This window comes from Neophocaena asiaeorientalis, unplaced genomic scaffold (assembly GCF_003031525.2).
Source record: "Neophocaena asiaeorientalis asiaeorientalis breed wild unplaced genomic scaffold, Neophocaena_asiaeorientalis_V1.1 scaffold256, whole genome shotgun sequence".
Taxonomy (NCBI): domain Eukaryota; kingdom Metazoa; phylum Chordata; class Mammalia; order Artiodactyla; family Phocoenidae; genus Neophocaena; species Neophocaena asiaeorientalis.
Window position 1 is genome coordinate 6,574,570 of NW_020185324.1, and position 26,073 is coordinate 6,600,642.

Sequence of the window (26,073 nt, forward strand, 5' to 3'; positions counted from 1 at the left end):
AGTTACTGGGTGGAACCTCCGGGAAAGCATTTCAGAAGCAGCTGACTTGGATGGAATCTGCCTTTTGTTTTTCCTCCTTTTTCCTGCCTAGAATGGGTATGTGATGCCCGGGTATGCAGTAGCCATCTTAAGACCGTGAGGATGAAGACTGTATGCAAAGAAGGCAGAACAGGAAGACTGAAGACTACCCCTCGGCTTATTATCTCTGGACTTACTGTTAAATGAGAAAAAATGAGCTGCTGTTTAATTAAACTGCTGTGGTTGTTTTTCAGTTATATGCAGCCAAACACAATTCTAGCAGAAAGGGCTAAAGTGGCATTCACTGCTGACCGAGACATACAAACTGTTTCTTTAGCCAAAGACACAACTAATAATGTAACAGTTCTACTGGGTTGGGTATTCTCATTACCCTTCAAACTCCTCTGAAACTAGGGTACATGGGAGTTAACATTGGAAAGTGGACCAGGAAGGCATTCTTCAAATTGCAATGTTTTTATTAGAATATTATTAATTGCAGATTTTTTAAAAACTACACACATGGAAAAAGGAGAACACTCAGAAATACTATTACAGATTAGGCAAATTAGTAGGAGGAAAAAGATTTCTCCAGTGTATACAAAATGTAAACATTTGCCCTGGGATTTCCCACAGATGGCACAGTCCACAAGGACTTATTTGGAATAAAAATACGTCTATCGGATCTTCAGTATAGTCTCTATACTGCAGACTTGCTACGTTGGAGTTAAAGTTACTAGCACACCCCAAATTTTCTATGCAAAAAACTAAGTGGTCCCAATCAAGGCAACCTGAACGTCAACTGCTACATGTGAAAGCAGAGGCACCAAAGCAAATCAATCTTCCAACAATGAGCTTCCACTCACTATGCTAATTGTATTTACATTTACCTTGAGAGAGATTACAAAAATATACACAGTATATAAAACCCCTACTTGAGTCTGTGGTGGAAAGTGAAACATTTCTTTATCAGGCGCTCCAAAGCCATTAAATCAGTCACTTGAACTTAGGGAGAGAAGATTAAGAAGAGGCCCTCTTCTGTTCAGAAAATGGGGACTCGTAAACATCCATGGGTGGGCAGGTACAAACCAGGTGCTGATCTCCATAGATGTCATCAATCCGGGCAATGGTGGGCCAGAATTTGTTTTCTGGTTTCACGAAGGGCTGCAAGGGACAAAAGACGGAAATCTTCTGGGATATTCTGAGAGGTTTCTCTTGGTGGGGAAGAGGAAACTGCAATGATATTCCCACAGCCTGAGGTACCATTAGCCCAACAAGTACTCAAAAAGTATAAAAAGCTAAAATCCAAACTCCTTCATTACTGTCCATCCGAATCCCCCTGTCCCTACTCTGCCGAGCATACCACAGAGCACCTTCACCTAAGAATCAAAGGGGAGAAAGACTGCATTTGGGGCCATCTCTCTGTTGGATGATGGTAGAAAACATCGATCCACTTGACAGGGACTCACGTTTGGTCTTCCTGCACTGTGCACCCTGAGGATTCCCAGGCCCCTGGTTGGCATTCTGACTCTGACCTCAGAGCTCTGAAAGCCAATTCCTGGGTTCTGCATTGTTCTGACTACATGTGGTCACTATGGTGAGGAGACAGCAAGAGTGGGAGCCCTTCAGAGCAGGTGATGGCCTCTCATACACCCATGAATGTGGACCAGCTGGCCCATCCAGTTTCAGAGGAGAACTTACAAGTGGAAATGCTGCCACCTCTCTGGAATACGGCCGATCCCAGTGGGAGGATGTAACGCAGGTCAACGAGTGTGGAGACATCTGAGACAGAGACATGGATGGGAGAGGGGTCAGAGCAGAACACTGCCTTTTCCTTCTGCACATCACATTAACCAGTGAGGTGATGGAAGCCCATGGACGGAGGGTGGTGGTTTTGTTTCAGTTTGGGGGGAAGGAAATTTTGGTAGGGAAATTTTTACTGTGAAATATTCCAAATATCAGAAAGTTACAGTAATAAAATAAGCACCCAACATAAATCAACATTTTTGTCATATTTCTTAACCTTTTAAAACAAGAAACATTACAGATACAGTTGAAGCTGCCTGCATATCCCCTTTCCATCTTATTGCTGGCCCTCCTCCCCAGCGATAACAACTACCTTGAATTTGGTTGTCACAATTCTCGTCGTGTTTTTATACTATTACTGCATATTTTAATAAACTGCATAGAGCCTAGTTTGGTACACTTTTAAACCTTATATCATCCTGTGAGTATTACCCTCCACTTGCTTTTGTATCTCATTATTGTATTCTTTAGATGTCTATTGCTATTTTTAAAAAAACTGCCTAAACCCTGAAAGAATCCAGAGAAAAGAGAAATAATAATGAGAGCAAATCATATATTCCTCCACTACCCTGTCAAACTCACACTGAGCACGGTGCTGGCCTTCTCCCGCCAGCCACTGGCTCCAGCACTCCACCTTCAGCTGGGCAGCTCTGGAACTTGTCTGAGCTCCCCTGAACATCTCGTACTCCTCTGGCTTGAAGCCATAACAACAGAACCACAGCCTTCGAGGTATTCTCAATTCATGATCCCTCAGCTTAATAATGTCTGGACCTCATGCAGAACTTAGAGCTCTGACCAGATATAAAAGGAACATATTTTGGAAGAGGCGAAGTAATGCCTAACAATTTTTTTCCAGTGTAGGCCATAAGCATGGTAAAACATTGAGGCCAAGTACCAATCTGGTTGTTCTAAGAGAGAACTACTCCAATAAAAGAATATATTTATCCAGAGTTTATAAGGTAAATAATCCCAGTAGAGTACATCAAACAGAGACACAGAATGATAAGACTTCTCCAACTATATAGGGTCCTTCAGCCTCTGCTCCCTCCTTTGGAAGCCAACTGGGTCCTTGTGGGGTAAATAGCTCCTGCAACCACCAAACACAGACATAAAGTTAAAACATATCAGAAATAACCACATTCGGGGTTTCCCTGGCGGTCCAGTGGTTAAGACTGCCTTCCAATGCAGGTGTTGCGGGTTCCATCCCTGGTCAGGGAGCTAAGATCCCACATGCCTCGTGGCCAAAAAACGGAAACATAAAACAGAAGCAATATTGTAACAAATTCAATAAAGACTTTAAAAATGGTCCACATCAAAAAAATCTTTTAAAAAAAAAAAAGGAAAAAGAAAATAAATAACCACATTATACTTGAGTAACCACTGTTGTGTTGATTCAAGAAGATTTAAACTTCCAGGTAATGAACATATGGTCTGCTCAGAAGAATGGCATTATTCTAGGCACGAATATCATCTTCCAGTAAGACTTCAGAGGTTGCCGGCACACCATCCAGACACTGTTTTCGACTCTCTGGGATATTTTAGATAAAGTACCAGTGCCTACGTACCTTCAGTGGATTGACCCTAGGGTCGATGCGGCCCTCCTCAATGTCGGCGATTTCCTGCCGAATGCTGATCATGGCATCGCAGAACCTATCCAGCTCTGCCTTGTCTTCCGACTCAGTGGGCTCAATCATGAGACTGCCTGCCACTGGCCAGGACATGGTAGGGGCATGAAATCCTGCAAAGGAGATGGGGGAACTTGTGTCACTAACTTTGACCTCCCCAATTGGGAAGAAGAGACCCTCCCCATCTTATAGTTTATCCCAAGGAAAATAATCTGATAAATTTGCTACCGTATATATCTAGGGATTCATTTTAGCACTATTTATGGAAGAAAAGCTTAGGAAATAACCTAACATCCAACAATAGAGGATTGGTTAGGCAAATTTTACTGGGCTTCCATACAATAAATATGCAACCATTCTTAGTATTTAAATGTATATTAGTTAATATTTTTGAATGTTTACCCAACTTAAGTGAAAAAGGCAAGCTACCTAATGATATTGTCTCATTTCTATTTTAAAAATGGCAAAGTATATATATACACATATATGTGTGTATATGTATATATATACATACACTTTATGTATGTATGTATATTTTTATGAGGGAAGCTGCTTTGAAGAATAAATACTAAAATTCTAACAGGGCTATTGCCAGAAAACAAGGCTAGGGTTTTTATTTCACTTTGTGTTTTAGAATCTTTTTATAATGTTCATGTAATACTTTAGGTTAAGAGAAATTAAAATATTATAGCCTACCAAAAGTTAAATAATGAGGTAACAAGCATTAAGGAGCCTGGGGTGAGTGTTACTGCCCCTGTTTTACAGATGAGGAAACTGAGGCCTGCCCAGGATGTAGAAAGTCTTCACCTTTACACTGAATACAGGATGAAGGTATTTCTATGTTTCCAAAAGCTTTCACATGTTAAGATCAATCGACAAGACACATGGTCAAGAGTGTCTTTTCCTGGACAAAAGCCAGACACTTTTTCCCAATTCTTACACTTTTTCCTATGAAACTTTAAAAGATGAAGAACAGCTCCCAGGTTGATATTTCTGTCAACTAAGTTGGCCCTGGAGGGCAATGGTTCCCAATTCTGGTGTGCATCATTACGTGGAGTGCTTTATAGAGTCATGCCTGCATTCTTTAAGGGATTGTCTTCTCAACATTTTATTATAAAATTGTTCAAATATACCGATAAGTTGAAAGGACTGTAGAGTGAACACCCATATACCTTCTACCTCGAATCTACAATGATGCTCTGTTTGCTTTATCACATATCTATCTAGTCATCTATTCCTATCCCATATCTAAGGCATCCATCTTAGTTTTGATGCATTTCCAAGCATGTTGCAGTCATCAGTACACTTCCCCCTTAAACACTTCAGCATGCATATTATTAGCTAGAATTCAATATCTGTCCCCATATTTTTGTGATAGTTTACTTATTGTGAAATACACAAATCTTAAGTGTACAATTTAACGAATTTTGACAAATGCCTACAACTGTGTCACCCAAATCAGAAAGGGATTTCTTTTTTAAACAACAAGCTGATCTCATTACCCATTAAGTCTGACCTCAATTCCATGTGTGAGCAAATTCAGCCCAGTATTTTCTGCTGTAGTAGTGGTTCCCATATCTGGAACCATCTGAGTTGTCATGGAAACATGGATTCCTGGATTTTAACCCTGATTCAGGAAATCCAAGGTATGAGCCTTTAAAAACTCATATCAGAATCAGGTTAAGTTTGGAAATCTCTGCCATATGGCAGCATGCCCCACCCACAACTCACCTGATAGGACTCATCCAAGTGCTTGTAAACACAGATTACTAGGCCTCACCCCTAGTGTAATCAGTAATTCTGATTCAGTAGGTGATTTAGACCCAGAATCTGTGCTGTCATTTTCACTGTTGTTTTTTTTACTTAGCCATTCATTCATTCTCTCACTTATTTAGCACAATTGTTCTGAGTGCCTCCTATGTGCCAGGCACCTGGACAATTCTGGGCTTAGGGCAAGCATAGCCATCACTCTATCAAACATCAAAATATCAAGGTTGTAGATAGAGCAGAACTTGGAAATACTGGGCAGTGACTTCAAATACCACTTCCCTCCTACCTCCATCCCCCACCTCGCTCCCTGCAAATGCTTCTGCAGTCAGATGCGGGATACAGACCACATATCGCAGAAGGGAAGCCTTAACCTGAATCAGCCATCACTCAGCCATTGCCTGAGAAGTTAAGTCAGGTCATAGGAGCAGCCAACAGGAGATTTTGAGGTAATGGCTAATTTCATTAATGAAAACTCTGGTTTTCCCATTTATTATCAGTGTAACTCTACATAATAAGATCATTCATTCACGAGAGAAATGAGTCACACACGTGGGACTCCCGTTATGATAGTAAAACTATTAAATTATTAAAGCTTTTACATTCCTTATTAAAAGAAGTCATTCAAATCATCTTAAAATTCAGATAGGACTCCACATCCATCAAAAGGCAAAGTTCTCCCCAACTTAGCCTTCCTGAGAATTGAAGGTTCTGTGATGTTAATAATGTCACTAAGAAAATGTATTTTAATAACGGCTGTGCTGAGTGAACATCCACTAACAATACACAGATAAAAGACTTCACAGAAAATCAAATCATCTCTGGGAAAACAAGGTGCACCTATTCCTTCATCTCTATGAGCAGCTGAAACAGCTGTGCCACGACTGAGGGCTATAAAACTCAAATGCCACTCCTCTTTCTAACACTCCTACAGGATGCCTGCTTCACTTCCTTCACTTTCATGGACCTCTCTGTTTACCAGGAGTAGGATAGGTGGAAGGATTTACCAGAAACATGGGCAGACAGCAGCAATCATTTTCTCTGGGATTTTTAACTTTGTTAACTATAAAGTCTTCTTTACCTAGCTGCTGATGGATTCAAGATGCGTGATTTAATATCTTTTGAAGGATGGTACCGATGGAGTCATGGGGAAAGTTTTTTCTCTATCCACAGCCCCCAGATCCCCATTTAGCCTGTGGATCAGTTTACTATGGTACCTGCACCTTCAGTCTGTGGTCCATAGCCAACATGGGCAGCTACATGAATGTCAAAAACCCAAGTTCCCCTACAAGGGGTCACTCCCGGGAGACCACTCACCATAATCCTGAAGCCTCTTGGCCACATCGACGGCCTCAATATTTGCAGACTTTTTGAAAGGTCTTGTATCCAAAATAAACTCATGAGCCACATAACCTGTTGAGGAAGATTATTGCAGCTCAAGATTAACATCAGCTTGTTGTTTTACCCAAGCAAATGAACAAATAAACCAGCTTTTTAATGCATATCATTGAGGACCAAGAAACCATGGGCATTTGGTAAGTTTACAGTTGACAACAAAGATTTCATCTGCTCTTATTACATATAAAAATTGTTAACATGTTGGGCCAATATGTCCCGTCCTCAGTGCTCAACACCCATGAGCCAGGAGGCTGGTGGGAGGTGGAACAGTAGCTGGAAGACTTGCTGAGATCCCAGGGGATGAGACCATTTCTACTCAAAGGACCTAAAATCTACTTGGGACAGTTAAACATGTTATCATGGGCCTGATCCTTTTATATATTTCTAGAGTTAAAGGTACATTGACACCCTTTTCAACAACATTGCTCCCAACATCAAATAACGGTTTCTTCTGTGTGTGTGTGTAAATACATACTAAACAAATATCCATAAGACACAGAATTTTATTTGATTCTTCAAAGGGGCTTTTGAGGTTTTGGTTTCAGGCTTCAGGCTGAGAATTAGAAATAAGGGCTGTCAAACAGCACACCACAAGTGGCAAGGAGCTGATGAGGCCGAAGTCTTGTGGGGGTCAGTTCACTTTGTTCTAATTTGTAAACCAATTGCCTCTCTAGCCTCAGGCTGCCATCTCCCCAGCATGACTTGTTGACCACCCATCCAACACCTAGAATAAACCACGGAGTAAGTCAGCATTTTCTTAAATAGAACAACATTCCCGGGAGCTTCCCAAATTCCATGGCCCACACAACTGATGAATTTCCTTCAAGGAAAGTATCTACTCAGGTGAAAATAACGTACTCCTCCTTAACCCGCTATCCTGACCCTCAGCAAACAGTGAATCTACTTACAGATACTTGGAGCTGACATAACTCCTCAAGCCTGAGAAGAAAAGCTCCAGTCATTAACAGCCCCTGAAGATCTAGTATGTGAACTGCTCAGCTTCTTGTGTGATGAATACATATGAAGGGATTGGCTTTGTTTGAAAACAAAAGTATGAGAACCTGAGACTTTGAATATACTGTCACTGCATATTTTTAAAACAAGCTTTCTAACCGTGATGAGGATTCAATTGTAAGGAGTGTGGTTCAAAACTAGAAAGGTGTATTCAGAGGTAGATAAACTTAGACCAAAAAAAAAGTGCCTAAAAGGAATGACCAGCTGGAATGTTCAGGGGGAAAATCATGACATTATTTAAATCCATCAACTATTAATTTCAGAAATGCTAAATGCCCTACGACACTACCCCATTTGGGGAGCCCAACCTCAAGCTTCGACCTTTCTTTTCTGAGGCTCTGGCAGCCATCCCAGTACCATGACAATGACTCAAAGAAGGCGGCTAATGGAGCTCACTGCTCTGAAGAACACTCAGCCATCAGGAGGGGAGGAGGAGACGGACACACGGTGGGGAGGAGTCTCTCTTGCTGGCGGGCAGACAGCACAGTCTTTCAAGCAGAGGTTCAGTAATAGCTCAAAGGCCGCATCAAGCCAAGCCCAGCCCAGCCCAGCGCTGCTAAAGCAAGACTTCATCTGCAGAGGCCCTGCCACAGCCAAGTGGTTTGGGAAGAGCTCCATTTTCAAAATGAGGTTCAGATGTTATTTTCTAAGTCCATATTCTAATACGTTCAAATGGAAACTGTAGTGGGATTTCGGCATCTCTCTCTCTCTCTACTTGAGGCTGAAAAGGGGTGAAATTTAAACTTGGTTGTTCTTGGAGGCCAGATCCCAAGATGTTCATCTTTGTTTGCAGTTTTTAAGGAGAAAAAATATACAAATATATGGCATATGGTGAGTCAGAGTAATCTGAAGTAGAAATTGTATAAACTGATCAGTGCAAGTTTTAATTTTCAGTGAGTATGTGTTTCCTCTGGGCCTAACCATGACTATAGCTGAGAGTCTGAAAGGGTAAGTTGAAGGAGCAAGGAAAGAAGAGGGGTTGGGGGGATGATGGAAGAGCAAAAGAAAAGTGGCTTGGCTCTAGACAGTATGGTACTGGCACAACAACAGAAATATAGATCAGTGGTACAGGATAGAAAGCCCAGAGATAAGCCACACACCTGTGGTCACCTGATCTATGACAAAGGAGGCCAGAATATACAATGGAGCACAGACGGCCTCTTCAATAAGTGGTGCTGGGAAAACTGGACAGCTACATGTAAGAGAATGAAATTAGAACACTCCCTAACACCATACACAAAAATAAACTCAAAATGGATTAAAGACCTAAATGTAAGGCCAGACACTATAAAACGCTAAGAGGAAAACATAGGCAGAACACTCTATGACATAAATCACAGCAAGATCTTTTTTGACCACCTCCTAGAGAAATGGAAATAAAACCAAAAATAAACAAGTGGGACCTCATGAAACTTAAAAGCTTTTGCACAGCAAAGGAAACCATAAACAAGACCAAAAGACAACCCTCAGAATGGGAGAAAATATTTGCAAATGAAGCAACTGACAAAGGATTAATCTCCAAAATATACAAACAGCTCATGCAGCTCAATATCAAAAAAAAACAACCCAATCAAAAAATGGGCAGAAGACCTAAACAGACATTTCTCCAAAGAAAATATACAGATGGTCAACAAACATTTGAAAAGATGCTCAACATCACTAATTATTAGAGAAATGCAAGTCAAAACTACAATGAGGTATCACCTCACACCAGTCAGAATGGCCATCATCCACAAACAATAAATGCTGGAGAGGGTGTGGAGAAAAGGGAACCCTCATGCATTGTTGGTGGGAATGTAAATTGATACAGCCACTATGGAGAACAGTATGGAGGTTCCTTAAAAACTAAAAATAGAACTATCATCTAGCAATTCCACTCTTGGGTATGTATCTGGAAAAGATTAAAAATTAATTCAAAAAGATATATGTACCCCAATGTTCATTGCAGCACTATTTACAATAGCCAGGACATGGAAGCAATCTAAATGTCCATCAACAGACGTATGGTTAAAGAAGATGTGGGGCTTCCCTGGTGGCGCAGTGGTTGAGAGTCTGCCTGCTGATGCAGGGGACACGGGTTCGTGCCCCGGTCCGAGAGGATCCCACATGCCGCGGAGCGGCTGGGCCCGTGAGCCATGGCCGCTGAGCCTGCACGTCCGGAGCCTGTGCTCTGCAGCAGGAGAGGCCACAGCAGTGAGAGGCCCACGTACCGCCAAAAAAAAAAAAAAGGAAAAGGAAGCTGTGGTACGTATATACAGTGGAATATTACTCAGCCATAAAAAGGATCGAAATTGGGTCATTTATAGAAACATGGATGGACCTACAGACTGTCATACAGAGTGAAGTAAGTCAGATATCGTATATTAACACATATATGTGGAATCTGAAAAAAACTGGTATAGACAATCTTATTTACAAAGCAGAATAGAGACACAGACATAGAGAACAAACGTATGGATACTAAGGAGTAAGGGGGGGGATGAATTGGGAGATTGGGATTGACATATATACACTACTAAGTGTAAAATTGATAACTAATGAGAACTTTGTCTAGCACAGGGAACTCTATGCTCTGTGCTGACCTAAATGGGAAGGAAATCCAAAAAAGAGGGAATATATATATATATATATATTGCTGATTCACTTTGCTGTACAGAAGAAACTAACACAGATTTGTAAAGCAACTATACCCCAATTAATAAAAAAAAAAGAAAGAAAGCGGCTTGGCTCTAAGCTTGGAACATCTCCCCTCTCCGCCCCTCATGTGTTAATTATCTTACAAGGCTGAAGATGACATGGGAAAGTGCTACAGAAAGATAAGGCTTCCCAAAACCCTCCTTGAGAGCAGGCACCGAAACCTTCTTATCCTGCATCCTCAGAGTGAGTGCCTAGAAATAAATGGAACTTACTAGCTAACTAGAAAGCTTGGGTGGGCAATCAACACTCGGTCAAGCTTTTCATTTGCAACCCAGGGACCACAACTAACAGCATCAAGACTCCTGTTTCCCTGGGAATGAGGTCAAGTAGGTGGGCCACCCCCCTCTAGCCTCAGGAGGTCACTTCCCAGCCAGGGATGTGAGGGTCCAGCCTCTAAGGCCCATGTCCACCTGCCCATAAAGGCCACCGGGAAACCTCTCAGGGACAGGAATTTCCAGGCAGAGTTAGGTTTGCCTAAGGTCAAAAAGAGATAAGCATTTAAGAAATTAAAACGTAAATAAAACACTGGGCTACTAACAAAATGGCCTATCCACTGATGGGAACTCTACTTGGGTCAAACAGTGAGCCTAGCCTCCCACAAGAGCAGACACCTGTGAATTTTTTCAGTTCCTCCTTTAAAAACACCTCACCCTACCTGAGGTAATTCCTTTCCTTATCCTAGCAGAATAAATACTACTGCTGCTTCCCCATCCCAATTCTTGGCTATCACTTCCTTGTTTCACAAAACCCTAAGCCTCAACAAGTTTCGCTGGTATTTTCAAATCTCTCAAAGAAATGGTTCATAAAGGGAAGCCTGGAGTTCATTAAAATTATTGCCTCACAGTCGTCCGTGATTCCAGTCTTATTTAGAGCTGGTAAATATGATTAAGATGAGTAACGTCTTCTAATATTGCCATTAGACATTTTGGAATACAATGTGTTTATTAAGAACATTTCTATTTTCGGCTCTCAGGAGGTACGGTGATCATTCTTTTTTAGACCCTAAAATACTAAGCCTCCGATTGTATAATGAATGTGTTTACCAGACCAAACACGAGACAATATTTGGTTTCATGAACTTTGGGATTGGGTGAGAAAGCCTGTAATCACCAATCTCTTTCTGCTTGGGATGAGAAATACAATTCATTATTTAATTCTTGGATAAAATGGAAACAAATGGAAATTTCATCCATCTTTCTGTGTTGCGAATCTCCTGGGACAGTCTCTGCCCGAACCAGTCACGTGATGCCAAGCACACGGCAGGCACCTGAGCCACAGGTACTCATTCACTTTCCTCTCCTGGAGTGCCATGCATCCCCATGCGGTCCACACCACATTCGTTCTTGCTCTAAAGAACTCAGGCTTGCATCTCACAGCTCTGTGAGCACACTAAAAACCACTGAAATTCAGTGGGTGATGTGTATGGTATGTGAATCCTATCTCAATGAAGTTGTTAAATAGACTTAATCCTAAGGAAGTATTAAATAAAAAATAACAATTAGAAGAAAAAAAAACCCTAAACCTTGTAAATTAAAGCAAAAAGATGATTTTCACCCATCAAATTGGCAAAGACATTTTGGGTTTGGTTTGTGTTGCTTTCCCAGCCCGGCACTTGGTGCTCTCTGGGCCCTAATGCGATGGTCACTCGTATGCTCTTAGAATGAAATCAATTGCTATTGTCTCTGAGGGGATATAAGGCCATACATTTCAAGAACTTAAATGCATTCAGATCCTCTGAGATAACTTCTCTTCTACAACTCTAACCTGCGGAAATAGTCAAGGACGTTTAAAGAAAAAATCTAGGTAAAAGATGTTCATTGCAGCATTGTTACAAATGCAAATAACATGGTGGGCAGGAGGCGGGCGCGGGAGGGGGACCCCTACAATTACTTAAATCATGGTATATATGATAGAATCGATGTAGCAACCTTCAAAGCACCTTTAATGATGAGGGAAATAATCGCAATATAAAATAAAGTTAAAAAACAGGATACACACTGTTTATAATATGATCTCAATTGTCTAAAAGTAAGGTGGGAAGGAATACAGCAGAATATTCAGTGGTTATGTCTGCTTGATGGAACCATGGATCACTTACATTTTCCTCCTCAAACTTTTTTTTTTTTGCCTTCACCCGCAGCTCCCCTCCCCCTCCTCAAACTTTTTTATTGTCCAAATGTTCTATGTTGAGCATATGTACATGACTTATATAATCAGACAAAACCAATACTGATGCTAATCCTGAAGGCCAATACATAAGCAGGATGCATCTCACAGCACAGGAGCTATATTTGAATTAATTAGTAGCTCTTGTAGCTTCTTTCATACCCAACAAAAGCATTTCATTGTGTTGCTTAGTGACATATTGCCCACAACTTTCTTTCCTGCTCTCTGGGGAGCATTGTTAACCAGAGCTCCCGATTATTTAGTTCTTTTCTATTTTCAAACTCCAGAACCACCCTTTTGGATACATATTTACAAAGCAAGATGAGCCTTTAAATTAAAGATCACAGGTGGAGATGCACACTTCCCTGGGCTGGAGACACTAAGAGCCAAAGAGTGGCCTTGTACCCGTGGCCCTGGGTCTGGGCACTGGTTACTGACAGCTCTCTGCTATCTCTGCCCCAAGCTCAAGACCCGTGGCTCCCTGGTCTCAGATTCTGTGCCCACAGCCCATGCGCCGCCTGTCCACCTGACTCTTAGCGCCACCCTCCCACCACCTCCAGGTTGACTTGACTCCCCCCCTCCTATTATTCCCTCTATTGTAGCTTCACTCTCCCCTCTTCACAGCCTCTTCCCTGGCAGCTTAAAATCATCTTGTTCTCTTATTTAAAAACAAACAAAGCTGGGCTTCCCTGGTGGCGCAGTGGTTGAGAGTCCGCCTGCCGATGCAGGGGACGCGGGTTTGTGCCCCGGTCTGGGAAGATCCCACATGCCGCGGAGCGGCTGGGCCCGTGAGCCATGGCCGCTGAGCCTGCGCGTCCGGAGCCTGTGCTCCGCAACAGGAGAGGCCACAGCGGTGAGAGGCCCACGTACCGCAAAAACAAAACAAAACAAAGCTGCATCCTATTGAAGCAGCTCCTGTCCCCCTTCACCACCAAACCCCCCAAACCATGAAAGCGTCTCCCTTCTCCCAACCTCAGCCTACTTCTCAGCCCATTTCCATCTAGCATCTACAGCACGGTTGGGCCCTAAAGGCTTCCTAATTGTGAAAGGTAATGGTGCTTTTTAAGACTCATGAGACCTGAGTCTTTTTAAGCCACCTGCTCTTCAGCCTGTCCCTCCATGTCACGTAAGACCACCCACATGTGTGTCAGCTGACATGTGCGTGTTGTGCTGACACGATGCCAGGGACCGAGGCAGCCACAGCCTCCGCCGGGCAGGAGCTCAAGGTCTGCAGGAGACAGCCAGATGATAAACGGAGTGGGAGAATCCTCCGCGGAGGAGGGAGCCAAGAGGAGCAGTTCTCACCACCGGGAAAGGAAAGGGCAGCCTCAGGGAGGAGGTGGGGCCAGAGCAGAGGCAGGAAGGACAGGCGCCATGACAAACGCTGGGGGTTGGGAAGGGGGGCATCTAAAGCTGCCTCGGCACAGAGCCCCCCTCACCAGATGCCACTTTTCCGCACCCACTCCATGTAGCCATCTGCTTCAGGGGTTTTGCTCTGGCTTCTCAACACTGTTTCCTTGGGTCCCACCAATTCCAAGAGCCTGCTCTCAGATCCTGTGCCCAGAGCCATATCTCTGCAAGTCTACCTGCTCCAGCCTCTCCCATCACTTCCAGGGAGAGCTTGTTCCTCCATCTCTTACTCCCTCTAAGAGGGAGGCTTACCTAACATTTCTTCACTCTCAACTAATTAGTAACTAACTCCCCTGATTCTCCTTCTAACAGCATGTTCATCTCCTACTGTCTTAATGATATTAACATCCTCTTAATCCTGTCATTACCCTGCTCAGAAACCCTCCTGGCCCAACTGTAGAGTCCAGAGCCTTCCAAGGCCTTCAAAGCCCCATGCTACCTCTCCAGCCTCATCTTCATCTGCTCCCTTTCCTCCTATCCCATCCTTCAACCCACCCAACACTCCTGCCACCCAGACAACTCCTTTCTCTCCGGCTTGCTCCTGTATCTCTGTTTACTGGGGTTCTGCTACTCTTCCTTTCAGGCTTATCTCAAATGGCTCCTCCCAGAAGGCTCTCCCAACTGTTCTGCCCTGCCTCTGCCCAGTCTGAATTACTCCACTCATTCCCATGGAACTGGAGGAGGTAATGAGTGCGTGGTATTTATGTATACGTCTCTCAGTGGTGTGGGCTCCGTGTTGGCGTGCGCTTCAGAGACTAAGTGCATGGCAGAGCCTTGCAAATAGTGATATCCTGTTTACTAAACTGAAGTGCTTTCCAGTAACTCTAGGCTTTTCTCTGGTCTGTGCTAAGAAACAGAAGTTCCCCACCCTCTTCTGAAAGCCTCATCCACTAGGCCAAACTTGGTTTGGCCAAGGAAGAAAACCAAGGTGAATACAGACTAAAGTTCATACTTGCCTCTTGCACCCCGGAAAAGGACTCTGTAGTGTTTTTCTAATCTCTTGGCCATGTAGTTGGCATTTAATATAGCAATTTCTGTGGCCTGTTTAAGGCCCTTGCCTCCCATCATCTGCAACAGAGGGAAAAAGAGCCATCAACCACAGAACAGGGAAACCCAATGGACACTAACCAAAGATATCCCCAGATAAATCCCACTCACAAAGGAAATCAGCCTACCATCGCTCTCTGGATTGCAGATGAGTGAAATATCCTAACAAGGATATCTGTCAGTCCTCTCTAAGCCTGAAATAATTTTTGGTTTTCTCCTTTGAACAGTAATTTTATGCTTCTTATTGTAGTTATAAAGCTTAGAACAGGGCAAAACTAACTGCTGACTATTGTGTTATCTACCGAAGAAAAAGAATTGTTTTTAGGTTACATGCATCTGGGGGAGGTTTTGTTTGGTTGTTCATTGTGAATTTGAGATGCCTTGATAATTGCCAGGAATCTCATGGGATCTTGGCCAAAATCCCCACTGAATCCGTTTTGTATGGTTTGTCTTCCAATTGTCCATATTTGAGGCCTTTCTGTTTAACAACTGCCAGGTTCAATCTTATTCTTTTCTGGTGGTTCATAAGTCCCTGTGATTATATGGGGTGAATGCCATTAGCAGCAAAGAGCTTAAAACCAGGACTGCACCAATTTTTACTCACTACTTTCTTCCCAGAACACCTCATATGATGAAGGCTTGATGTATATTAATACATAACTAACGTAAAGCAAATGAGAAAGCACCAAGTAAAAGGGCAGTGACGCCGAAGTCCAAAGTAAGGAGAGGACACATTTTGGTCAAAGAAGGGTTCCTAGGGTAAGAGTTAGAACTTGAGTGGAAACTTGAAAATGGGTAGAATTTGGATAGACAAAGAGAAAGGGGACGATCCAAGTGAGAAGAATGGCAGAAACAAAGGTAGGGAATGGAAGGCACATGGCTGCAGCTTGGGAGGTGCTGTAGAGCCGGGTAGGCTGTGACTACCTCTCACAAGCCTCAAACCCTTGCTGGGAAGGACCTGGACTTGGTTCAGCCAGCCACTGCCTCTCGGCCTGTGCATCAGAGTCTCTGAGCAGCTTGATGGCCCAAGCCCGGACCTGCATATGCTGCATTTGATTCTCTCTGGGATGGGCCCTAGGCAAGTGCATTTAGGAAGAATCCCCTAAGGATTTTGTGCAGGCTAGGCTAGGGAGATCCAGCAGCAGAGGCAAAGGGAAGCGAGGAGAGGATGGAGAGCCCTGGCGGGAATCTAGCAGTCCTGTAGGGAGGCTCCAAGAGGGACTGCAGCAGGGAGAGAAGATAATTCTAGAGTCCAGGTGATAAGTAACAACAGCCTGAAATAAAGAAAGGGCCCAAGGTCAGAGGGGTGGCTTAAACCCTACTTTATTTATTTCATTTTTAAACTGAGGCTCTCTCTGGTGTTCCTGGCATATGGCCAAACCAGCCTTGGGGCATTTATTTTCTCTACACGATTCATCTCCAGCCCAAATAACATTCCATAACAAATAACTCAGGTTTGTAGAGACCAAAAGGAAGCTGTAAATTAGATTCTGTTTGCAAAGAAGCAGACCTTTATGATGATTGTTTTTGTTTTTACTACTTGCAAACTAACTCGAGTATCATTTCAAAAAGCAGGTTTTAGTCTCTGGGGTACAGAATTGTTGTTCCAGCTTCCCAGAAAGTTTTCATTAAGAATCATAAATGCGACACTGTTCAAGAATAACAACCAGCCCAAAGAGTCATCTGGTGTTATTTGCATAGCTGAGTTAGGGGTTTATTTCACCAGAAGCCTCCCTTCCTCTAAGGAGGGGAGCCAGTTGGGGAAGGCTGCTCTAATTAGCGGCTGAAGAAGTGCTCCTATCCAATGCACGGTCTTCTTAGCCCAGGAGGTAGGTAGGACAGTTTGAACAGGAGCTGTATAAAATAAACTCCAGCCATAGTGTTTCTTGGAAAAACACAAAGGAAGGAAGCCTGTTCTCCGACAAAGTCTAATTACCCCCGAGAGTATAGTTCCACAGGCCCTAAAGGGCAAAGAGCTTTGGGAAACCACCACATAAGCAAATTTCTGCTATTTTCATCTTATCCTCCAGGCTCCCAAGAAATATAAAGCGAGATGTATTCCTAAAATTTATCCCAGGATCTCAACCAAGTGTAATAATTAGTATGTGCACTGTTTTTCACTTGCGAGGGGCCGTACAAATCCTACAGGAAACCAAATGACGTGGCCAGAACATCTATATGACTCATGGTACTTAACTCTGTCTGGAAAAATATATCTGGCATGTCAATTCCTCTGGTGTTAAACCCACTATGAGAACCCAAAGGAAAACAGCCTGATGAAGAAGAGACAAAATGAGTTTTAGCTGATCTCTTTAGGAAGGTTTCTCCACTCAAGTCAGCAATTTTCAAGTCTGCAGTCTCAGTTCCCCACCCACACATCACACCCCCCCCACCCCTCTAACACACATCCATAGGCCTCACCTTAATATAAGCCCATGAAATGGGCAAGATGGAACTGGAGCCCCATGGGGCCGCGCTGACGGTACCCAAAGGCCGGGCATCTTCGCTTGGCTTTACCGAAATGATGGGATGATTAGGCAGAAAAGGGACAAGATGCTTCTTCCTGTATTGTTTTTTTAAATACAAATTTAGAAGCTGTAAAAAGATCCAGTCTAACCAAACAGGCAGGTGCTGGGCCCTCTCAGGAAGCTCTATTCCTAGCAGAGGAACTCTGACATGGGAGGGACCCGGCACCTGCTAAGGGGCAGATGTTCAGGAAGTGTTCCTTCCTTCCTCCTCTGCTGGAGGCATGGCTCAGCAGCCATCAGCATCCCAGCAGCTCACCCAAGAACCGGGGCGGCGAATCTGGCAGAGACAAGCAGCCTGGAATAGTATGCAGGGCCATGGGCTCACAAGAATGTGGTGACATCCCAGCCCTACACACCCTCTCCCTCCCAGCCACGGCTCCCACACTCTTTCCCAAGGCATCTAAGGGATATAGAAGGACGCTGCTGAGAAGAAGCCCCATGGGGTAACACATCAGAGGCCAGCATGTGAACATCAGCCACCCTGCCTCCCCCACAGCTGAGGCACTGGGCCTCCTTCACTTACTATAAATAATAGTAATCAAAAAGGAAAGAAGAAAAAAGCAAGGGGGCCAGGCTCGCAGCATTCCTGAAGACTGACCCCCTTTGGCACAGTTTTGGAAAAATGAAGATGCTCAGGAAATGGCTGCTCAGCACCATTTTCATGAGATGATTTGGCTTCATGGTGTAAAGTTATCAACTGCTACGAGATACTGCTTTAGTCTTATTCTGACTTCATCCAATTATTTCTAGTAATAAGGTCTGTTTCCTTCTTACTTATCTCAGATGTAATAAGAATTCAGGCCGCAAAGCGTTCAACATCTTACACCCAATTCACTTTTTTTGGGGGGGAGGGGCATTTAAGTTCTACTCTCTTAGCAAATTTCAATTATACAATAGTGTTCTCAACTATAGTCACCGTGTTATGTGTTAGATCCTCAGGTGTAACCATCAGCTGATTTAAAAAGAAACAAAGAAAAGCTGCTTAGAAGTTTAAATTAAAGTCTGAGAGGCACTTCTAGGTGCTAACATGCCGGTTCTCAGCCATAATGCTCCGTAAAGCTCCCTATTCATCACTGTTAATAATCCTGCTCTGTCTATGCGTGACTGGGAGCTGAGTGTGGTCACACACTGTGGTTAACAAAATCTAAGTCTGTTTCTCCTTAGACGAACCCTAAAAGCACCCCTTTCACTGCTCCTCACCCAGCCCTTATAGGCCACATGTGAAGGTATCCTGACACTTGAAGACCTCGATGAGAAGAACAGAGAGTTTGAGACCCATCTTTGATTCTCAGTCTCCAAAGCCATCCTGCAACCAGGGCCCAGAACTCACACTCCGATGGGCCCCATGCCAGGGCCACCTCCGCCATGGGGAATGCAGAAGGTCTTGTGAAGATTTAGGTGTGAGACATCAGACCCAACGTCTCCAGGACGACAGATTCCCACCTACCACAAAGGGAAAGAGCCAAAAGCAAAAGTCAACAGCTCGAAGGGGTGTTCTGGAGAGGCGGCCATGCTGTTCCCCCTGAGAGGAAAGGCAGATGGAGCTGTTCACAGAAACATACTTAATACCGCAACCAGGCCGCCCCCGCCAGCATCCCTCGCCTTCCGTGTGCCCGTGGCCTTTAAACTGCCGGTTCTTCGGCTGTGGACAGGGGCGCTGAGTTTCCCGTTGGGAGGTAAAGTGGTCCCCCTTTACCTCCCAAATGCCGCAAGGAGGCAGGCCTCTGGGCACTAGGTACCCCACCCTCGCCCTACACATGCTGGTGTGAGGCCCTCCCAAGGCCAAGGAGGCGGAGCGCTTTCCCCAAGAACACAGTGAGTGGGACACAGTGCCTGTCTCTTCTCCCTCCACAGATGAGAGAATTGAGACAAGGAAATTATATGCCCTGCTCGATATAAATACAACTGGATATAAACTTCAGGAGGCCAAAGTATATCATCTCTCTCGTTCACTCCCGTATCTTGAGCATCTAATACCGTGCCAGGCATCTGACTGCTCTGGCAGTCCTGCACCAGCCTCCCGGGCTTCCTCCCAGCACAGCCTGTGAGCGACAGCCCTTCCCTCGCACCTGACTGGGCCTCTGGGGCGAGGAGGTGCTGCACAAAAGGAAATCTGAGGCACAGGGAAGTTAACTGCCTGGTCCAAGATCACAGAACTAAGCTGTGAGACTTGAGTTGGTGTCCTTCATGCATCACATCTTCCCATGATTTAAGAAGCCACTGAGATACCTGCATATTTAGCTGTCTCCTACCTGCGGTGTGGCTGACAAGGTCTTGGTGCTCCGGCCTGGTGTCAGGCCTGAGCCTCTGAGGTGGGAAAGCCGAGCTCAGGACATTGGTACACCAGAGACCTCCCAGTCCCACGTAATATCAATCAGCGACAGCTCTCCCAGAGATCTCCATCTCAGTGCTAAGACCCAGCTCCACCCAACAGCCAGGAAGCTCCAGTGCTGGATGCCCATGCCAATGAACTAGCAAGACAGGAACACAAGCCACCCATTAGCAAAGAGGCTGCCTAAAATCATACTAAGTTCACAGACACCCCAAGACACATTACCGGACACGGCCCTGCCCACCAGAAAGACAAGATCCAGCCCCACCCACCAGAACACAGGCACCAGTCCCCTCCACCAGGAAGCCTACACCAGCCACTGAACCAACCTCACCCACTGGGGGCAGACACCAAAAACAATGGGAACTATGAACCTACAGCCTGCGAAAAGGAGACCCCAAACACAGTAAGTTAAGCAAAATGAGAAGACAGAGAAATATGCAGATGAAGGAGCAAGGTAAAAACCCACCAGAACAAACAAATGAAGAGGAAATAGGCAGTCTACCTGAAAAAGAATTCAGAGGAATGATACTAAAGGGGATCCAAAATCTTGGAAATAGAATGGAGAAAATACAAGAAATGTTTAACAAGGACCCAGAAGAACTAAAGAGCAAACAAACAATGATGAACAACACACCAAATGAAATTTAAAATTCTCTAGAAGGAATCAATAGCAGAATAACTGAGGCAGAAGAACGGAGGAATGACCTGGAAGATAAAATAGTGTAAATAACTACTGCAGAGCAGAATAAAGAAAAAAGAATGAAAAGAATTCAGGACAGTCTCACAGACCTCTGGGACAACATTAAACACACCAACATTCGAATTATAGGGGTCCCAGAAAAAGAGAAAAAGAAAGGGACTGAGAAAATAACCGAAGAGATTATAGTTGAAAACTTCCCTAACATGGGAAAGGAAATAGTCAATCAAGGCCAGGAAGCACAGAGAGTCCCATACAGGAAAAATACAAAGAGAGATACGCCAAGACACATATTAATCAAACTAACAAAAATTAAATACAAAGAAAAAACATTACAAGCAGCAAGGGAAAATCAACAAAAAACATACAAGGGAATCCCTATGAGGTTAACAGCTGATCTTTCAGCAGAAACTCTGCAAGCCAGAAGGGAGTGGCAGGACATACTTAAACTGATGAAAGGGAAAAACCTAAAACCAAGATTACTCTACCTAGCAAGGATCTCATTCAGATTCGACGGAGAAATTAAAACTTTTACAGACAAGCAAAAGCTAAGAGAATTCAGACCACCAAACCAGCTTTACAACAAATGCTAAAGGAACTTCTCTAGGCAGGAAACACAGGAGAAGAAAAAGACCTACAATAACAAACCCAACACAATTAAGAAAATGGTAATAGGAACATACATATCGATAATTACCTTAAATGTAAATCGTTTAATGCTCCAACCAAAAGACACAGACTGGCCGAATGGATACAAAAACAAGACCTGTATATATGCTGTCTACAAGAGACCCACTTCAGACCTAGGGACACATACAGACTGAAAGTGAGGGGATGGAAAAAGATATTCCATGCAAATGGAAATCAAAAGAAAGCTGGAGTAGCAATTCTCATATCAGACAAAATAGACTTGAAAGTAAAAACTATTAGAAGAGACATAGAAGGACACTACATAATGACCAAGGGATTGATCCAAGAAGAAGATATAACAATTGTAAATATTTATGCACCCAACATAGGAGCACCTCAATACATAAAAAGAAGATGTGGCACATATATACAACGGAATATTACTCAGCCATAAAAAGAAACGAAATTCAACTATTTGTAGTGAGGTGCATGGATCTAGAGTCTGTCATACAAATTTGTCATACAAATACCGTGTGTTAACACATTTATATGGAATCTTAAAAAAAAGAAACATGGTTCTGATGAACCTAGGGGCAGGACAGGAATAAAGACGCAGATGTAGAGAATGGACTTGAGGACACGGGGAGGGGGAAGGGTAAGCACAACCTAAACCTGGCATCCCACAGGCAGCGTGGCTTGTGGTTTCTATGGAAACAGCAACTGACTTTTTAGCCTAATTTAGATTTGAATATACAGTCAATTCCTAAGTATTCACCCCAAGAGGGAGAAGAGGAAGTACCCCTAGCGCAAGAAAGGATAGTACCTCCCTGCTATTGAAACAGGCAAATTCTAGCACCCCTGCTTTGGGTATCATGCACTTTACCAAAGGGCCCCTTAGGGCACGTGGCTATAAAGGGCTGAAAGGCTGATGGAGAGAATACTGAGCCGAGGGAGAGAAAGGGAGGCTGACAGCTTTCCTGGACCATCCTGGTACCGGCCACAACATTCAATGAGTGTTCCTGCCACTTTGGCATTTGGACTAATTGTGAATGTGGTCAAAGATAAAGAATCCATTTATGCTACTGAAGCAACAGAATCCCTGGACTACTCAAAAGAAATCAGACAGGAGCAAAGAAAAGCAGAGAGTCTGAAATGGTTAAAAAAACTTTTTTTTTTAAAATAAGGGACTTCCCTGGTGGCGCAGTGGTTAAGAATCCACCTGCCAATGCAGGGGATACGGGTTCCAGCCCTTGTCTGGGAAGATCCCACATGCCACAGAGCAACTAAGCCCGTGCGCTACAACTGCTAAGCCTGCGCTCTAGAGCCCGCAAGCCACAACTACTGAAGCCCGTGCGCCTAGAGCCCGTGCTCCGCAACAAAGAGAAGCCACCACAATGAGAAGCCCGTGCACAGCAACAAAGAGTAGCCCCTGCTCGCTGCAACTAGAGAAAGCCAGCGTGCAGCAACAAAGACCCAATGCAGCCCAAAATAAATAAATAAATTTATTTTTTAAAAAAAAGGAGAGGAGGAAGCTGAGAAGACTCTTAAAAAGATGGTAAGTCCCTGTCCTCCAGTCTCCCTAACGCATTTCCTCAAAGGTACACATCACACAGACCACCACCACACCCCCGAAGCCCTGCCAAGAAGTCAGGATCAGCCCTTCGGGGACAGAGCTATTCAGCTGTTTCACACTGATGAAGCTGAAGCTAGTCCAAGGCCATGGAAGATCAACAGCCACCAGTGGCCAAAACTTGGGTCTAAATTCCCTCAGAAAGGGAGTCAGGTGACCTCATCGCCTTTAGTACCCCCAGAGGGATAACACCCTGTGACAAGCTAAGGACATTCAGCTCACTCCCTGTTTCCCTTCAACCTTTCTACCTCCTACTCAGCATCGCCCATGACCTCCTTAGGGTCTGTAATCTCAGTGAAATTGTGGTACAGACTTTCTTTGATTTGGCAATACAGAAAAAGTCAGTCTCTGTTCTGAATTCAGTGTCATGTTTTAAGACAACTGGCAAGAAATCAAAGAAAATGAATTTTTTCTTTTTTGTACTTAACCATTTTCTCAGGGAGCCCTCTCACACTGCCCACCTGAGCATTCATATTTGCTCCGTCCAGGTAGACCTGTCCTCCGTGTTGGTGGATCAGGTCACACACATCTCCGATGTTCTCTTCAAACACTCCATTGGTGGATGGGTACGTAATCATGATTGCTGCCAGGTTCTCCTTGTGTTTATCCACCTGAAAGATAAAAAAGGGCAGAGGGAGACAATGAGAGGGAATGTTTCTTTCTTAGCCAATCCCTCGCTTTTTATTTTAAAGGATTAAGAAAGACGAAGACTTGTTCTTTTCATTCCTGGAACTGTCTCAATGTAGGATGACACTAATAGAAGGTCCACAGCCATTACCCCCTTTGTAAATCATTCCAAAGAAATAACAAGATCCCTTCAGGATAGGTCTCCATTGTCAAAACCAAAAAACTGTTCAGAAGATTTTTGGGTATTTTGGGCTCAACTCTCTAAAGTGGTTTTCCTTCGGTTCAAATCATCTCAATAATTACTTCAGATCTTTTCGGTTCCAGACAAGTTGATTCTCACAGTTAATCTCTCTCTCTGCTCATCTTGCCATATCCACCCTTATCCCCTTTCCCTCCCATTCTACTGAAATTAGAATTCCCACTAGGAGTGTTCTGCTCTGATTAAAAAAAAACTCCATCGTTTTTCCTTTTGACAGAAGGCAAGCATATATAAAAGGCATGTTCCCGTTTTTTTGACCAGCAAGTCAGTGAATAGGCTCATGTGGAAATGAAAAGAAAAAACTTTAAGGTCATATCCTATTTTGGAGAGACTTAATAATTATAACTACAGGCCCAGAATATTTATCAGTAAAAACTTTATGGAGCTATGGAAGCAGGAGGGTGGGTACGAGAGGTGAGCAGCGTTGTGTGTTTTCATCTTCCCTTTGAGGTAGTTACATGAAGTTCTCAGTCTCCATACCTAATAACCCCGACAAAATCACATTGCTATTCAAGTGATTTCCTTCCCTCTTAAGATGCAGCCTCCAGTCCACCAGTGGAAAGCAGATACAGTTGCTAGGCAACCTCTTCCTGGAGGTTGGGAGGTTGGGAGTGGGGATTGGTGCTGGAAGAAGGAAGATGGAATATTGCCTGAAATTCAGCAGGTAACGGCTGGGCCCATCACAAGCATCTGCAAAATCTACATTTATGTTTTAATTCCCAACACAAAGATTGAGCAGACCAGTGACTGCCAGTGTGACTGTTAATGGGGGAAGGAGGGGAAGGTTGGGCAGAAGGAGGCAGGTAGATCCTGCAAGGAGTATCCTTACTACCACCGTGAATAATTCAGTTTCTTACACATGCACACATTAGATGAGGGCATTTCAGCGTAAAGGACTTTCTCCCTGTTAGAGAAGGAAGAGGTAAAATAGACTGTGGTCAGCTTTACTCTGGACCAGAAATGTGACTCTTGCTTTTATTTTTCTTATAGAGTCGGCTAGGTTGTCTGATTTTATGCCATTCCCCCTAGACTCATTCAGAGGAGGAACTGCAGTCTTTTAATTAGAATGCAAAAGAAGATAAACCATCCCTGATCCCCACAACTTCTTTCCAACCCAGACCTCCCCCATCTGTTAAGTGGAAGATGAGTACCATAGCCTTGAGGTGAGCTGCATCGATATTCCCGTATTTATCCACCTCCACAGGCTGAATCTTCATGCCTGCCATGTGTGCACTTGCAGGATTGGTTCCATGTGCGGATTTTGGAATGAGGCAAACCTTAGGAGTGGAATGAAAGGAAGGAAGGAGAGAAAAATCACCAGGCTATTCATAATGACAGAAAAGTCCTACAAAATACTTGGAGCACAAATTCAATAGGTGTCACGTGCTCTATTTAAATTGACCAGTAGTGCCTTAAAGTCTACTACTATTTCATTAGTACCGTATTACAAAACAATGTCCAACAGGAGTTTACACTGAATCCCCAAATACTGTTCCCTAAAGACTTTCAGAATATTAATACTCTCCTCCCTTATCCCAGCAACACCAAAAACAGGCCTAGACTTATTCTAACCTTGTCTCACCTATAATATATAGAAAGCACCTTACAAGAACGTGAGATTGGAAGTTAAACTCTGGGACTCAAATGTACACATCACAGCTCCAGTGCTCTGCTTGGCTCTACTGAGACCAGAAGAAGTAATAGTCGACATATTCCAAGGCCTCCCAGTGCCAACACACCAATGACTACTTCATCATTGGATGCTTACTCTGTGCAATGAATTGTTAGTTGCCATGAGAATCATAACTAAGCACAAATGCCGATCAGCCCCTGCCCTGTGCTCACACACTGCATTCACTGACAAGGCTGGCATCCATATAAATAAATGTCTAGAAGGACTTCCCTGGAGGTCCAGTGGCTAAGACTCCGCGCTTCCAGTGCAGGGGACGCGGGTTCGATCCCTGGTTGGGGAACTAAGATCCCACATGCCGGGCGGTGCGGTCAGATTAAAATATAAAAATAAACAAATAAATAAAAGGACCCTTTAAACAGGGACTACATCACCTCAACCTAGTCTCCTTGGCCAGTGGAAACATTTCCTCCTCCCTTATCTGACAAAGCCATTCCTCTCTTTCCAAAGCATCTTGTCGTTGTCAGTATAATTAGGGAAATAAAAATTCTTTAAAAAAAATGTCTAGAGCCCACAGGTACCAAAGGAACTCAGAATAACGGGGTGCCACTTCAAGTTGAAGAGATCAAGAGAAAGTATGTCAAGAGCTAGAACCTAAGCCAGAGCTTAAAGATGTGCTGAATTCTTATGGAAGGCGGATGGTAGGCACGCACAACGTTAAAACTCCCAGATTTAGGGCTTCCCTGGTGGTGCAGTGGTTGAGAGTCCGCCTGCCGATGCAGGGGACACGGG

General features: G+C 43.8%; 1 protein-coding gene across 1 annotated transcript in view; it reads right to left on the reverse strand.

Annotated features, from left to right (window-relative positions):
* Positions 1 to 476: 476 nt before the first annotated feature.
* GLDC (glycine decarboxylase) overlaps positions 477 to 26,073 on the reverse strand; it is a 92,915-nt gene continuing 67,318 nt past the window's right edge. Inside the window, exons 17-25 of the mRNA XM_024734273.1 lie at positions 24,803 to 24,928; positions 23,227 to 23,376; positions 18,804 to 18,916; positions 17,367 to 17,508; positions 14,855 to 14,966; positions 6,531 to 6,626; positions 3,387 to 3,559; positions 1,717 to 1,797; positions 477 to 1,179 (exon numbers count right to left, since the gene is read on the reverse strand). Coding sequence (XP_024590041.1) covers positions 1,036 to 1,179; positions 1,717 to 1,797; positions 3,387 to 3,559; positions 6,531 to 6,626; positions 14,855 to 14,966; positions 17,367 to 17,508; positions 18,804 to 18,916; positions 23,227 to 23,376; positions 24,803 to 24,928 — 1,137 coding nt within the window. The 3' untranslated portion in view covers positions 477 to 1,035. The remainder of the gene's footprint in view (positions 1,180 to 1,716; positions 1,798 to 3,386; positions 3,560 to 6,530; positions 6,627 to 14,854; positions 14,967 to 17,366; positions 17,509 to 18,803; positions 18,917 to 23,226; positions 23,377 to 24,802; positions 24,929 to 26,073) is intronic.